Source organism: Cydia fagiglandana, chromosome Z, assembly GCF_963556715.1.
Source record: "Cydia fagiglandana chromosome Z, ilCydFagi1.1, whole genome shotgun sequence".
NCBI lineage: Eukaryota > Metazoa > Arthropoda > Insecta > Lepidoptera > Tortricidae > Cydia > Cydia fagiglandana.
In genome coordinates, this window is record NC_085959.1 from 1,087,107 (window position 1) to 1,103,598 (window position 16,492).

General features: G+C 37.7%; 1 protein-coding gene across 1 annotated transcript in view; it reads left to right on the forward strand.

The window, feature by feature from the left end:
* LOC134678965 (type II inositol 3,4-bisphosphate 4-phosphatase-like) overlaps positions 1-16,492 on the forward strand; it is a 102,723-nt gene that overhangs the window by 69,242 nt on the left and 16,989 nt on the right. Inside the window, exons 12-13 of the mRNA XM_063537721.1 lie at positions 6,056-6,191; positions 11,076-11,248. Coding sequence (XP_063393791.1) covers positions 6,056-6,191; positions 11,076-11,248 — 309 coding nt within the window. The remainder of the gene's footprint in view (positions 1-6,055; positions 6,192-11,075; positions 11,249-16,492) is intronic.

The following is a 16,492-nucleotide window of genomic DNA, read 5'->3' on the forward strand; positions in this document are numbered from 1 at the left end:
CATTCGAACGTTTCCGGGATCGTCTCCATCTATTGTGTTGATACTGAGATCCAAAATGACTCGTGTAGCAGTCCAAGAGTCGTGGTGGAGGCGTTAATGAAAATGTTCTCCAAGAAGCAGTGCCAAGTAGTCGAAAGCAATCGTTATCATTATCAAAATATCCGTGTTGATCGTGCTAGGGACGTTAAAAATACTTATTCTAGAAATCACACCGACATCCAATTACAAGAAAACACAAATGTTTCGTCCGACCATTATTTTCCAATTATTTGCAAGTTATTTTCCAAGAATGACACTGACAGTTGACATCGATTTTTTTTCTATCTCGTCCCATTTACTAGGCGCAAAGGAATTAATTACTCGAATCTGCCATTCCATCTCACAAACGTCATATCGATCATTTAAAAAATTATATTTAATCAATAAAATGATATAAAAATAAAAGAGCTGCATTTCCGTGATCGCTATAATGAATACTATCGGGAAAAAATATAATTTGCCTATCTTCAAAAAACTTTACCTACCCAATTAGTGTAAACCACTCCATGGACTCCATGGTCGCTATTCTCAATGAATAAGAACTGTAAGTATTATTAAATATTTTTATTACACTATACCACACTTTAATTTTGCGACTTGTGTATTAAAAAAACAATTCCTTCCCCCGGCACATGAATGCGTACATTTCATCATTCACGTATATAATATATGTCAGTTTCAACCATATTCTGGCCACAGCAGGGTTGTCAGAACAGTTTGGAAACAGTCATCTGCTCCTTGCTTCCATTCCCAAGAAGACAGACTGAGCAAGTTTAAAGAGGAACTAACGTCTGCCCCCAAGCCCCAAACATATAATTCTATCCTGATAAGGCTGCTTCTGTTTCAATAGTCTATTCAAGTAAAGAATTATTTCAGGCATTTTTTTTTATTATTTAGCAACGGCTTTATCAGTAAGGTATTCACTTTACAAGGCTATTTCACATATCATCATATGAAGTTATAATAAACTTTTGGCGAATGTTATTTATTAGATTTACTGATATTGCTCTATCCTGTAGGAGCTTGAATCCTTGTATCGGCCAAGCTAAAAAGGGTCTATGCTTAGATCTCACTTTTATACACCATATATTAAATGGGGAACCCGGTTCAAATCCTAGAAGGCATATATTTGTGTTTATCGTGAAAGCTTGTTCCTGAATTACCTATGGATGTTTTGAGTGTATTTATCAAATACATATTATCATATATATACAGGGTGATCAATCCAAATGGGTCAGTATGGAGAAGTCAGAAACTATGAGAGATAGCAAAATCTATTCTTAGGAACCATGGCTTCGATTTTAGATTTAATAATAATGGCATTCAATTTTTTTTTTAAATCTATCATACATAACCGGGATTCGAACATGGTCAATATTCTTGTTGTTTGTTTGTATGGCAACTTTTAAACGATGCGTGATAGGTGGGGGGTGCTCGACCAAATATCATAGAGGGCCCTGAGACAAAACAAAGTACATTAAAAAAAATCAAAATGGCCGACATTTTTTTAATTTTTTCAAGTTGGTCCGAGCGCGCTGAGATTCGGCATGCGGCAAGCCTGGGGGCCCAAGATTACAATGTCAATAAAATATTTTTGGAAAAATTCAAAATGGCGGCGGACACGGGCAAAGTAAAATTTTCAAGTAGGTTAAGCGAGTCCGAAGGGCGACCTTCATGCCGGGAGGCCGAAGGCCGACCCCGGTGGAAGGCCGAATGCCCTGAGCCTCCACCCCGACTCCCAAAACGCGAGGCCGAAGGCCGAACTGCGTGAATTCGGTGCTTCCAAGCGTTCTACCAAGTCAACTGTCTTGATGACCGAAGCCGGCGGGCCGAATGCCCCACGGCGAAGCGTCGAGGCTTGCGAAGACCGAAGGCCGAGCTCTGAGTAAGGCCGAAGGCCCGAAGCGTCACACGAGAGGGGGAAGTTGGAGCTTAAACACGACCCAACACTTTTCCTATTGGGAGTCGCTTTTTGGGCGTCGGGGTGGAGGCTTCGGGCCTTCGGCCCTCCACCGGGGTCGGCCTTCGGCCTCCCGGCCTGAAGCTCGCCCTTCAGGCTCGCTTAACCTACTTGGAAATTTGTCTTTGCCCGTGTCCGCCGCCATTTTGGATTTTTCCAAAAATATTTTTTTGACATTGTAATATTGGGCCTTCAGGCTCGCCGCATGCCAATTCTCAGCACGCTCGGACCAACTTGAAAAAATTAAAAAAAAGTCGGCCATTTTGATTTTTTTTAATGTACTTTGTTTTGTCTCGGGGCCCTTTATGATATTTGGTCGAGCACCCCCCACCTATCACGCATCGTTTAAAAGTTTCCATACAAACAAACAACAAGAATATTGACCATGTTCGAATCCCGGTTATGTATGATAGATTTTAAAAAAAATTGAATGCCATTATTATTAAATCTAAAATCGGAGCCATGGTTCCTAAGAACAGATTTCGCTATCTCTTATAGTTTCTGACTTCTCCATACTGACCCATTTAGATTGATCACCCTGTATATCATCTAGTCTTATTATCACAAGTCTTATTGAGCTTACAGTATTACAAGGTCGATCGAGAGAATGCTTGGAATACGAGTAAGACTCCTGGTGTTTCAGAGCCCGATAGATATAAGAGTTAAATTTACCATGATGATAAGCTTCACTTATAACCACTGATATTTTATTGAAACTCATTTCTTTAGCACTAGGTAAATCATTTTGAGACACTGTGTTGACAAAACTTCGAAGAGTTATAAGTCCTTATTTATGCCATCGCGAAATTGTGTAGAGAAACATGTTATAAGTAATGTTCCTCGTGAGATTCCGAATACTCCAAGAACCATGAAGAGTCCGATTCATTTCATATGATGGCCCTAGTTGCAGATGCTGTAAAACAGTCATTGCAAGGTATTGATAAGCACAGTAGACATAGACGATGTAGTTATAGCAGCTAAACTAGATTCATGCGTACGAATATTTCCCCAACTACAGGATTTGTGGGCTCACGTTGACACAGTGGAAAACTCAATTATATCACATGTCACTCCATTGCATCCACAATAGGCCAGGGAATTCTATTTTTAAGCCAATAAAATTATCTATTCTGTAAGCTACTTAAATAAACTCTTTTATTTACCCTAAAAGAGTTGAAGTCTTACCCCTGTTTCGAGCATTCAGCTGAAAGGGTAGAAAAAGTGAGTTCGAAACATGGAACCTGTTCAGAGTTCAGCCATGCTACTACAAGGATCCAAGCTCTTACAAGATGGAGCAATAGCGGTGGCTAAAAGCATTCCCCTAAAATACTAAAATGAGATATTATATGTTCGGTAATAAGTGCAATATTGAAGAAGACAAGTTACACCGGGATATTGAAATGAAGAGTTGTATAATGTTATACCTGTTCAAAAGGGAGCCGTATAAATGCCTCATTACGCGCAGTGTACCGTGTGGTTGATGTTTGGGATCAGACATTAGTTCGTCGTCAAACTTGCTCAGTCCGTCTTCTTAGGAATGGAAGCAAGGAGCAGATGACTGTTTCCAAACTGTTCTGACAACCCTGCTGTGGCCAGAATATGGTTGAAACTGACATATATACGTGAATTGTGAAATGTATCCATTCATGTGTCGGGGGAAGGAATTGCATTAATACACAAGACGCAACATTAAAGTGTGGTATAATGTAATAAGTAAGCAGATTAAATAATACTTATAGTTTACTTCTTATTAATAGGGAATATTACGCAAAACTCTGCGTAGGTAGCGCCACTACCACTATCTGTCAATCACTAACAATCTGGGGGTCTGCCGCGAAACAAGAAAATCGAAGTTTCGTTGTCTAATCCCTCTATCACTCTTGCATATTCGATAAAGAGGCAGATAACTTAATTTCGATTTTCGCTTTTACCGATAGGCCCTGGTTAACAAACCGCCTTGATGCATCAATGTCATATTTTATTGTCTGTGAAAACTTGTCAGAAAACAGTTTAAGGTACAGTATGTATAAGTTAGTTTATGAATTTACTAGAGTCGGTAGTGCTGCACTTTGGCGGCAGAACATTGCAGTAATATCCCCTATTGAGAACAGCGACCATGGAGTCCATGGAGTGGTTGGCACTAACTAAATACCTACGAGTATGCTTCTATACAAACGCGAGGCTCTGTGATAATTTTTTCCAAGGTCCCTTTTTTCACTGAACGACACATAAGAAAATATTTGTACGCTTTTCTATCTTTATCTATCTACAACAATAAACAATACTTTTAATCGGTCTCCAGAGTGTGTACTTAGGATGTTGTCTATATCGATTCCGATGTCGGTAAAAAGATATTCACCGGCGCGAGACGATATAAGTTTTTGTTTATGCAATTTCCTCTTAATGAAGATATGTAAAATAGACCGGGAGATAGTGACACATTTTACTGGGTCATTTGTACCAGTATGGCGGTTCGTCAGGGGTCTAAGCATGTAATGAAGGAAAGAAAAATGATGGTCATAGCGCTGGTACCGGCGGCCCAATCGCGTGGGTGTTAGTCGAACGTGTCGGGTAAAATACGAGTGTCGAACGATTTGTACCACAAAAATCTTCGTATTATTCGATAGTCCATAAAAAAGAAGTAGACGGTAGCGTAATGCCATACTTCTCCGGTGTGGCTTACAGCCCGCCATACTGAGGCGAACACGTTAATTAAAAAAAAACAATTCAATCATTTGTGCCAAGCTAATTTTTGCACAGGTGATCATCGTCGAGCAGCCATTCATGGATTTGACGATTTGTACCAGTATGGCATTTGGATTTTTGGAAATTGTATGATGCAATGTGACCATTATTATATTTGCCATACTTCTAATAGGGGGAAAAAAGGGCACCATACTTGAAATTAAAAAAAAATTATTGTACACATTTGCCACCTCCTACAGGTATGGCATTATGAGATTTCCATTTATGATCACACAGAAAGTCTTGAAAAAAAATTACAAGATGGTACAAATCGTTTAGCTATAAAAAAAAATACTCCTTTGCGGCGGTATGGCGGCCATTTGGAACCATCCGAAAAGTATGGCATGGTGATGTCCATGAATGGCTGCTCGACGATGATCACCTGTGCAAAAATTAGCTTGGCACAAATGATTGAATTGTTTTTTTTTAATTAACGTGTTCGCCTCAGTATGGCGGGCTGTAAGCCACACCGGAGAAGTATGGCATTACGCTACCGTCTACTTCTTTTTTATGGACTATCGAATAATACGAGGATTTTTGTGGTACAAATCGTTCGACACTCGTATTTTACCCGACACGTTCGACTAACGCCCACGCGATTGGGCCGCCGGTACCAGCGCTATGACCATCATTTTTCTTTCCTTCATTACATGCTTAGACCCCTGACGAACCGCCATACTGGTACAAATGACCCAGTAAAATGTGTCACTATCTCCCGGTCTAAAAGTTATGTTTTTAAAATCTGCATTAAATAGGCTTTATCATCATATTTTTTCAATGTAGAAAAACCAGGCAGTTTAATTCTGACAATAAATAAGAAACAAAAATTAAACTTGAAAAATTAGATATTTTGAGTTTTTTTTTATTTTTTTCTGCAAATTGCTAATTTTTTATACCAGAAATGAATTCTACGTTATTGATTTATCCGAAATTGATACCAAATATGACCTATTAGCTAAACGGGGCCTGTTAGAATTTTAAGAATGAAGCCGGGCGAGCGGTACTTTGACCCCCCCCTCTCCGGCCCCAGAGGGGGGGCTCCTTCGGGCTACCGATCGAAATCGGCTTGGTTTGATATAAGGAACAACTGTGCCAAGTTTCATGCTTTAATCAAGAAAAAAAAGGTTCGACCTTTTTTTGTCACTTAGAACCCTAGCTAAAAGTTGTACTTCTCAAAATAATACAGCATTTTCAGAGTTGCATAGACCTTCATTCCTTCACAAAGCGATGTATGTCGTTAAAAAATGTAATTACAAATACAGAACAAAAAATACAAATAATTTATTGATTTATTGAATTGTGTGGTTTCAGAGTTCCCAAAACATGGGTGAAACGGACCCTGCCGTGAAGGAAAGCAATCTGTCCTGTCTAAAACACTTGGCCACCGAATTGCAAGAAGCTTTAGAAGCTTACAGCTCCACTGCGGTGGACGCTGCGCAGTGTAAAGGTGAGACCTACTGAAAATCAAACCCATCAAAAAAATTACATGTAAAAAGATGCAAGTCTCGCAGGCAATTCTTCTACTACAAAAAAGTTTTGAGATATTATGTAAAACCAAGTCGGTTGTTTTAATCAGTGCCAGAGGGTGTTAAACCGTATCAGTAAGATATCTTTATTTTTTAATACATATAATGACTTGGTCATCGCACGGCTGCATAAGGACACAAGGATCATCGTCAACTATTAAAAATAATTAAACGTGCCGCTAGCGCGCTAATCGCATTATACATATTTACGACTAGCTATTGCCCGCGACTTCGTCCGCGTGGAATCTTATCTTCAACATTTTACATCTCTAGTTTAGTACCTATAATTTTCAAACCCAAGCAATGTTGAAATTAGGTACTTTTATTTCTTTTGCAAGTTGTATGAAGTTTTTATAAATTTTCAACCCCCTTTTAACCCTTTTAAGGAATAAAGTTTTAAAAACGCTGAAATTGCCTTGTATTCTAATTGCATGCCCGTATACAAAGATTCAAGTTTCGCACTCACAAAATATTGATCTCCATACAAACTTTCAACCCCTTTCTCACCACCTGGGGGGATGAATTTTCTAAAATGCTTAAATTCGTTTTCATATTTTTTTATTTAACACCTTTTTGCAAAGTTTCAAGTTCCAAGCTTAAAATAAAATTTACACCCCAAGACGAACTTTCATCCCCTTTTTAACCCCCTTAGGCGTTGAATTTCCAAAAACGTTGCAATTACTTTTTTTTAATCGGCTATTATGCCATTTTAAGAAGTTTCAAAGCATTTGTAATGGATTCAAACTTTCAACCCCTTTTAACCCTGTTAGGGGATGATTTTACAAAACGCTGAAATTACTTTTCTTGTCTTCTAATAATATCCCCAAATACAAAGATTCAAGTCCCGCGCTCGAAAAAATGTTTGAGATCAATACAAACTTTCAACCCCTTTTTCACCACCTTAGGGGATGAATTTTTAAAAACGTTGAAATTAGTTTTCTTGTATTTTAATTTAATACCTTTTTGCAAAATTTCAAGTTTCTAGCTTAAAATAAAATTTGCACCCCAAGACGAACTTTCATCCCCTTTTCAACCCCCTTACGGGTTGAATTTCTAAAAACGATGCAACTACTTTTTTTTGTGATCGGCTATTATGCCTTTCTAAGAAGTTTCAAAGCATTTGTAATGGATTCAAACTTTCGACCCCTTTTTAACCCTGTTAGGGGATGAATTTTTCAAATCCCTGAAATAACTTTTCCTGTCTTTTGATAATATCCCCAAATACAAAGATTCAAGCCCCGCGTTCGAAAAAATGTTTTATATTCATACAATTTTTTTAACCCCTTTTTCACCACCTTAGGGGATGAATTTTCAAAAACGCTGAAATTAGTTTTCTTGTATTTTAATAATATATGTTTTTACGAAGTTTAAAATTCCTAGCCTAAAATAAAACTTGAACCCCATACAAAATTATGTCCCCTTTTTAACTCCCATAGGGGTTGAATTTCTCAAAATCGCTTCTTATCTCTAATACACTTTATAAATGTAATCTGGTGTGCAAATTTCAACTTTCTATCTTTTGTAGTTTCGGCTCTGCGTTGATGAATCAGTCAGTCAGTCAGGACACTTGCATTTATATAATAATATATAGATTACGGTACGAGTAAAGCATTATGTGCGATTGCCAAGTCATTATATGTATTAAAATTAAAGTTAACACCCCCTGGCACTGACTAAAACAACCGACGGTTTTACATAATATCTTAAAACTTTTATGTAGTAGAAGAATTGCCTGCGAGACTTGCACCTTTTTACATGTAATGTTTTTGATGGGATCTCATCTCTTTTTGTAGGTAGTCCTCCTTTTCGGGTACCACTTCTTGTACGTCAGCTGTCACTCTTATCAAAGCTCATATTCATACCCATCCCGCACTCTACTCGTACTCATACCTATACAATACTCATGGCCATACCAAACTATACTTGTAGTCATACATAACACTTTAAACTCTCGCGTTTTGTACACATATTCAATTACACAAACGGGTCTACCGCGATATAATTTCATTGTTTTTACCTTTAATTCCGACGTTTCAGCTGAGTTGCACCAGCTGTGGTCACGGAAAGACTGACGTCCCAACAAATCAGTCAGTCTTCCCGTGACCACAGCTGGTGCAACTCAGCTGAAACGTCGGAATTAAAGGTCAAAACAATGAAATTATATCGCGGTAGACCTGTTTGTGTAATTGAATATGTTGTACTCATACAATACTCAATACCCAAGTACCCCTCCTACAACTCGCACACCATACCTGCACTCATACCCATGCCATATACATATCCTTACCATACTCATAATAGCCATACTATACCTACTCGTACTATACACATGTAATCTATATATACATATAAATGCAAGTGTCCTGACTGACTGACTGCTTCATCAACGCAGAGCCGAAACTACAAAAGATAGAAAGTTTGAATTTGCACACTAGATTACATTTATAAAGTGTACAAGAGATAAGAAGCGATTTTGAGAAATTCAACCCCTAAGGGGGTTAAAAAGGGGATGAAAATTTGTATGGGGTAGGAATTTGAAACTTCGTAAAAAGATATATTATTAAAATACAAGAAAACTAATTTCAGCGTTTTTGAAAATTCATCTCTAAGGTGGTGAAAAAGGGGTTGAAAGTTTGTATGGATATCAAAAAATTTTTCGAACGCGGGATTTGAATCTTTGTATTTGGGTATATTATTAGAAGACAGGAAAAGTAATTTCAGCGTTTTGTAAAATTCATCCCCTAACAGGGATAAAAAGGGGTTGAAAGTTTGAATCCATCACAAATGCTTTGAAACTTCTTAGAAAGGCGTATTAGCTGATTAAAAAAAAAAGTAATTGCAACCTTTTTGGAAATTCACCCCCTAAGGGGGTTAAAAAGAGGATGAAAGTTCGTCTTGGGGTGCAAATTTTAATTTATGCTTGGAACTTGAAACTTTGCAAAAAGGTGTTAAATAAAAAAATATGAAAACGAATTTAAGCATTTTAGAAAATTCATCCCTCCAGGTGGTGAGAAAGGGGTTGAAAGTTTGTATGGAGATCAATATTTTGTGAGTGCGAAACTTGAATCTTTGTATTGGAGGATATTATTAAAAGACAAGAAAACTAATTTCAGCGTTTTTGAAAATTCATCCCCTAAGGTGCTAACTTGAAACTTTGCAAAAAGGTAATAAATTAAAATACAAGAAAACTAATTTCAGCGTTTTCGAAAATTCATCCCCCAAGGTGGTGAAAAAGGGGTTGAAAGTTTGTATGGATATCAAACATTTTTTCGAACGCGGGACTTGAATCTTTGTATTGGAAGATATTATTAAAAGACAAGAAAACTAATTTCAGCGTTTTTGAAAATTCATCCCCTAAGGTGGTGAAAAAGGGGTTGAAAGTTTGTATGGATATCAAAAATTTTTTCGAACGCGGGACTTGAATCTTTGTATTTGGGGATATTATTAGAAGACAGGAAAAGTAATTACAGCGTTTTGTAAAATTCATCCCCTAACAGGGATAAAAAGGGGTTGAAAGTTTGAATCCATCACAAATGCTTTGAAACTTCTTAGAAAGGCGTATTAGATAATTTAAAAAAAAAGTAATTGTAACGTTTTTGGAAATTCACCCCCTAAGGGGGTTAACAAGGGGATGAAAGTTCGTCAGGGGTGCAAATTTTATTTTAAGCTAGGAACTTGAAACTGCAAAAAGGTATTAAATTAAAATACAAGAAAACTAATTTCAGCTTTTTTGTAAATTCATCCCCTAAGGTGGTGAAAAAGGGGTTGAAAGTTTGTATGAATATCAAACATTTTTTTAAGCTTTCTAGCTAGGAACTTCAAACTTGGTAAAAGGTCATTAACATTATATTAAAAGTTTGTATTATAAAGTTTGTAACGATGAAAATTATAGATACCTACTCGTACCTACTCAAGATGTAAAATAATGTTCAAGATAAGAGTCCACGCGGACGAAGTCGCGGGCAACAGCTAGTAACTACATATACACAAGTGTGCATAAAGCACCATACTCAAAGGTATCATACTACATTCATTGAATACTGGCTATAATTTGTTTGTCTTCCCCATACATTAGAACACAACTTGACTATACAGTAGGTTCGGATACTGTTAAAAGTTATTTATAACAAATATCACACTCTCGAGGATCAGCTCACGCAGTCCGCGCGCCGTCGCCGTCGACTGTCGCTAGTCTCTCAGCAAGGCTTTGGGCTCATAGATAGATACCTATTGATAAAACGTCATATTTTTCCTTACTTTTATTTGGGAATAAAAGAGACACTTATTTAGAAATACGTTTACGAGGGTCATGCTAAAATGATATGGACTCATAAAACTTATGACTCAATAATTTTTAGCTGAATGACCAGTCTTCCCAATGGTGTAGGTACCTGTAACATGCCAGTATCAAACAGATGAGCATAGGGTACCCCTATTCACCCCGGTTGATGGTATCATTTTTTTTGCCAGGACCATTGAACACCCTACAGTCCCTAAACTGTGTCATCACTGATAATATCAAACAATAAAATTGTCTCTTGGATTACTCTTGCCGCAGAATGATCCTACTTACGGGTCGGGCACGACATTACACGACTGGCGACGGCGGCAGCGACAACCATAGTTGGGAACGAAAGCTCCGATCGCTGTGTCTCGCTCCAACCTATGGTTATCGCTAGCGCCGCCGCAAGTCGCTCAGTGTCGTGGCCGAGCCGTTAGTATGTTCGTCTTTTTAATTATAAAACGTTAGTTATCATTCTCTCAAATTATATTTCGACTTTAAATTGATAATTATTTGTTTGCAGCCTCCCTCGAGCTTCTAGAAACGCACGCAGCGCGGCTGCTAACAAGCGCGCGCGCGCTAGTGGCCCGCGCGAACGTCGCGCACGCGGCGTTGCGTTTACGCTGCGAGCCCGCGCAGTGGACGCGGGATCACGCGCAGCTGCAGGCTAGAAGAGACAAGTGCTTCAGTCAGGCGGTCAGTAAAGTCTCTTCTTCTTCCTCGCTCGCGTTGTCCCGGCATTTTGCCGCGGCTCATGGGAGCCTGGGGTCCGCTTGGCAACTAATCCCATGATTTGACGTAGACGATCAGTAAAGTACTGCTATATTATGTAATATAATGTAGAATCAAAATACTCATCGAAACCAATTAAACAAGCCCAAACTTGATGGGGTTACGTCCTTTTACTACAGAGTTCACATAGCCACCTTCCAGTTTCATCATCAGATCAGCTTCATGTCAGAATAATGTTGTGTACAATATTGTCACCTTCTATTCATCGGAAACTGGAAAGTGGGTCAAATTTAACTTGCATGATTTGACCCGTACAAACATAGGTACATAGTTACTTATACATTTCAAGTTATTTCTTGTCATGGGTGATTTACTATATACTGATTGCTGACAAACACGATTTGCACGTCAACCGAGAATTATAGGATAGAACCCTTCAGGTACAGTCACCTGCAATAATATGTTACACAACGAAGGCCGCAAAAATATCTGACACGATCTTATTTGTAGAGCCATAAGAGCTTGTCACATATTTTTGCGGCCTTGGAAGAGTATCATATTATTGCAGGTGACTGTACATGGTAAGATTTTTGTCAAAATTCTATTATTTTGATACTAGTTTTTATCGTTGACTGTACTTTTTCATCCGCAGTCAACTAATACTCAACGAGACAATTCTAACAACCCTAAACACAATTACGTTGTGTTATATCACCGAGTTCCTATGGCCACCTCCTGTCTCCATCATCAGATCAGCTCGATGGTACTGTAAAGTGGGCGGCCTACCGGGAGGACGTCGTGGGCATAGAAAACACGAAGTAGACTTTCTTTTAATATATTTGAGTTACATTACAAACATATGTGTACACTAGACAGCTGCCTCCGATCGAATCCCGAATGCGCACCGCGTTCTATTTGACAGCGGGCTCATATTCTAAATTTAAATATCATAACTAACCAGTCACAGATTAAAAAGGCTGTAAAGGTTGCAAACCTTTACAGTACCATAATATTGCATTGTCATCCGACTTACATACTTATGTAAGCAAAATTTCAGCTTCATTGAAAGTCGGAAAGTGGGTCAAATTTAGCTTGCAAGATTTGACCCGTACAAACATAGTTACATATTTAGATAGGTACATTGCAAGTTAAATAAAAGCTTGTAAAAATGACCCAATGTCAGTATAAGAAAAAGAAAAGTAAAGAAAATATTTATTAGTAACATCGTTACAAGTCGGTTTGTAAATTTGCATTTAAAGCATTATACATAGTTATAACTAAATATGATTATAAGTATTAGTGTATTAAATAACATCAGCATTAATGTAGATACTCGTATTACAATCTGTATATATATATATTTCATACATTTATTTATTACTTACTAATTCATTTACATCATAAAATTGCGCCTGCAGGAGCCATTTTTTAAGTTTGGTTTTAAATAGGGTACATCGCCAATTATTAGCCAGTTTTCAATTACTGGCCACCTATACTAAAATGAATTCTGTGTATAGGTGAATAGAACTCATTTTTGTAAGAGGCGGCCAGTTATTGAACGAGTGGGTTGTGGATAAATTTCAGTTACTGGCCATTTTCCTTATACTGAAAATGAGTTTTATTTATCTGTAAATAGAATTCATTTTTGGAATAGGTGGCCAGTAATTGAAAACTGGCTAATAATTGGATTTTCGTACCTTATATACTAAAATGAACTTTGTTCACCTATAAATAGAAATCAAATTAAGTGGCCAGTAATTGGGGGGTGGCTAGTAATTGGCGATGTACCCTACATGTGAGGAAGGTGCATCCCTGATACTGTCCGGTAGCTTACTGTATATTAGAGGGCCGAGGACGTAGACTGACCGTTTGGATTTCGCGAGCTTGTGGGGACGGGGGCAAGCTGGCCCGCGTTTTTATTGCTACGCAGACTATGTCTAAAAACAGGACAAGCGCGAGTCGGATTTGGTCACCGAGGGTTCCTTATAAATTTAACTTATAATTTTTTTCATTTTTGAGATTTTCCCTGTAGTGTAAGACGACATTACTTGAGAATTTCGAAGTTCTAGGTCAACAGGAAGTTATACATTTTGATTCCCTTGAGAGTTTCGATATAGGGTACATCGCCAATTACTAGCCACCCCCCAATTACTGGCCACTTAATTTGATTTCTATTTATAGGTGAACAAAGTTCATTTTAGTATATAAGGTACGAAAATCCAATTATTAGCCAGTTTTCAATTACTGGCCACCTATTCCAAAAATGAATTCTATTTACAGATAAATAAAACTCATTTTCAGTATAAGGAAAATGGCCAGTAACTGAAAATTATCCACAACCCACTCGTTCAATAACTGGCCGCCTCTTACAAAAATGAGTTCTATTCACCTATACACAGAATTCATTTTAGTATAGGTGGCCAGTAATTGAAAACTGGCTAATAATTGGCGATGTACCCTATACGTTTTTTTGTGGCATAAATGGCCGTATATTTTTTTACATTAAGTAACTTAGAAGTTTGATTGTTTCACAGTCACAGCTTCAAGTCTTTGGATGTAGTGAGATTTGGCTTGCTACCCTTTATTTTTCCTTTACAACCGAAAGTTAAACGGTCTGGTTTAACGTATCCCTCGTATAAGTACCTAAACTAAAACATCACCACATTAAAACAATATATATGCCGCTTTATACTTCTATACCGCAGACTTTCTTCGTTCCGCTTATACGATTCCGACTATTGGGTTTCGGAATGGAAGTTTCGGAATACTACCTCCGGCGATATTTAACTAAATATTTCATTACATGGTCTTAAATATCGTTTTAAATAAGATAATTTGAATTCTGTATATGTTATTTGTATAAGTAATCAATGTAAAAAACATACATTACGTAATTATTACCGGCAAATTTGGTTTCGGAAGGTGGAACCAAAAAGAATAGATAGTATAGAGGGGTCCTGTCAAATTTTGTAGTCACGGTACATTTACTGCCATCTATCGACACACGATTAAAACTTAAAATAAAATTGAAAATGTATAAATGAATTAAAATATGTTTACGGATATATGATTATTAATTTTTATTGTTCCACAATGACCCATGTTCTTTCACTGATACGTGTTAAAATTGTTAAATATCAAACGGTGTCGCCAACGCCATCTAAACGACAATAGGCCAAAGGTGTATGGCGCCATCTATTCGACAGTGACTTTTGCTTGACATCCGAGGCACGTTTTTTTCTTAGACTTTATTTATCTTATACGGAGTTATATATATCTCTGGTGGAACGAAAAAATGTTACCACTGCGTACATGCATTTTCGATGAGTGTTTTTCGGGCAACTATTCAATGAAAAATTGCGGATATATGAAGTTTTAGATTAATTTTGCCATTCAAAGTAAAATGATACCAAATAGTAGCAATAATATTTTAAATTACACCGTCAAATAGCGGTTTCGGAACGGAAAATTCTGCAATGTTCAGATTCCGTCTCAACAAATTTTAATAAATTTCAAATAGTGTGTTAGAGTTTAACATAATATGTTTTAATAACATAATAGCGCATATATCAGTCTATATACATTTTGCCGTCGTTAAGTTTTTATACGCAAAGTTTTTGAAAAAAATACGTAAGAAGTTCAACAATCGAGTTGGGACAGCAAAAAAAACATGACGTTTTTTACCACACAATATTTTTTATTTCATGTATTATTATACTACATGACTAAATGAATACGCTAAATAACTAAAAAGTAAATGTGGATTTATTTAAAAAAAAAAACATTAAATTAAGCCCTATAAATATGCAAAAGATTAAATCAAAAGTATGGGACAACCCGAAATCACTGTACTTTACAACCACGGACTAGCCTATAAAGACTAGCAATCGCCATATTGGGTAGCGTGACTTTATATTTAGTTCCTAAAAGTAAAGCAGATGTCTCTAGTAGTGTCAAATGTTGCAATAAGTGTGATTCTGTATTAATGTCAACTGACGGGTTGGAATGACAACTATCGTCATGCTCTCGTCTTGCCTCAATGTTGATAATAGATTTCGTGAGATGGCGCTTCGACCATACCCGTACTTGCCCATACTGAATGCGTTTCGTTTGACGTATATTTTTGAAGCTGTTTGATATTTAAAAAATATAAATATATTCATACGGATAATAGCATTAGCGATGTCTTATTAATTTTAATAACTGTAATTCATTCATATTCATTATATTTGTATTAATCATACATTGTCAGTGTTATAATTAGGTACCATAGGTATGCAAGATGGATGTCAAACATAAATACATTAATACAAAAAGAAAAATACAACAATAAAATTCTCAGAACGTCATATAAATTTAAAAATAATAGTTATGCGATAGGCAGACACTCATATTGGCACGTCTGTGCATATTGAGTGATCAGCACATTTAATGTAGATCTTGCGCCTCCACTCGATAAGGGATTTCCTCTTCGATCACGTAGAATAAGTATATATAATGTTAGTATAACAAGTATTAGGGGATTAGAGGGTAGAAGCTGGAAGGTATTACATATGTCAACCGGTATACTGTGTTTCCTGAATCGCCCCTTCCCACCCCGGCGCTCCGCCTATTACAGTTATCGTCGAGCTATTCATCCAAGAATTCAGCAACAGAATAATAGGCCTTTTGGATTAAAAACGACTTCAGTTTTAATATAAATCCTAAGTTGGTGCGAACGTTTTTTATACTCGTGCCATTTGCTTTATAAGCACCTCAAGTTGAACAGCTGGCATCCCTCACACTCACTGCTGCCGTCTCCAGACTCCTGGGTATCCGACGACTGTCCAATACCGATATTACTTACACGACTGGATGTGCACACTTTCTTAAGATGGCCTTTTTCGTTACACTTTTGACACCGGTAATTTTTATACCTACACCTATCTGCCGCGTGATTACCAAGACCACAAATACTACAACGGGTAGAAGACTCCGCGCTGTCTGCCGCGCGGCTGCCATGCCTGCCGCGGCTCCCGTGACCTCCGTGACGCGGCCACTGTTGCCGCTCTTTGTCGTGCTCGTCCGGAACACTGGCTCCTCCTTGAGCACCGCAGGGGTGGCCTTGGCCTGTCGAGCACAAGTCGCCTGCTGAGCTAGCTCCAACGCCTTAGCGAACTTTAACTTCTCCACGGCCTGCTCGCAGAGTCGGTCTCCTTCTGGACCCGC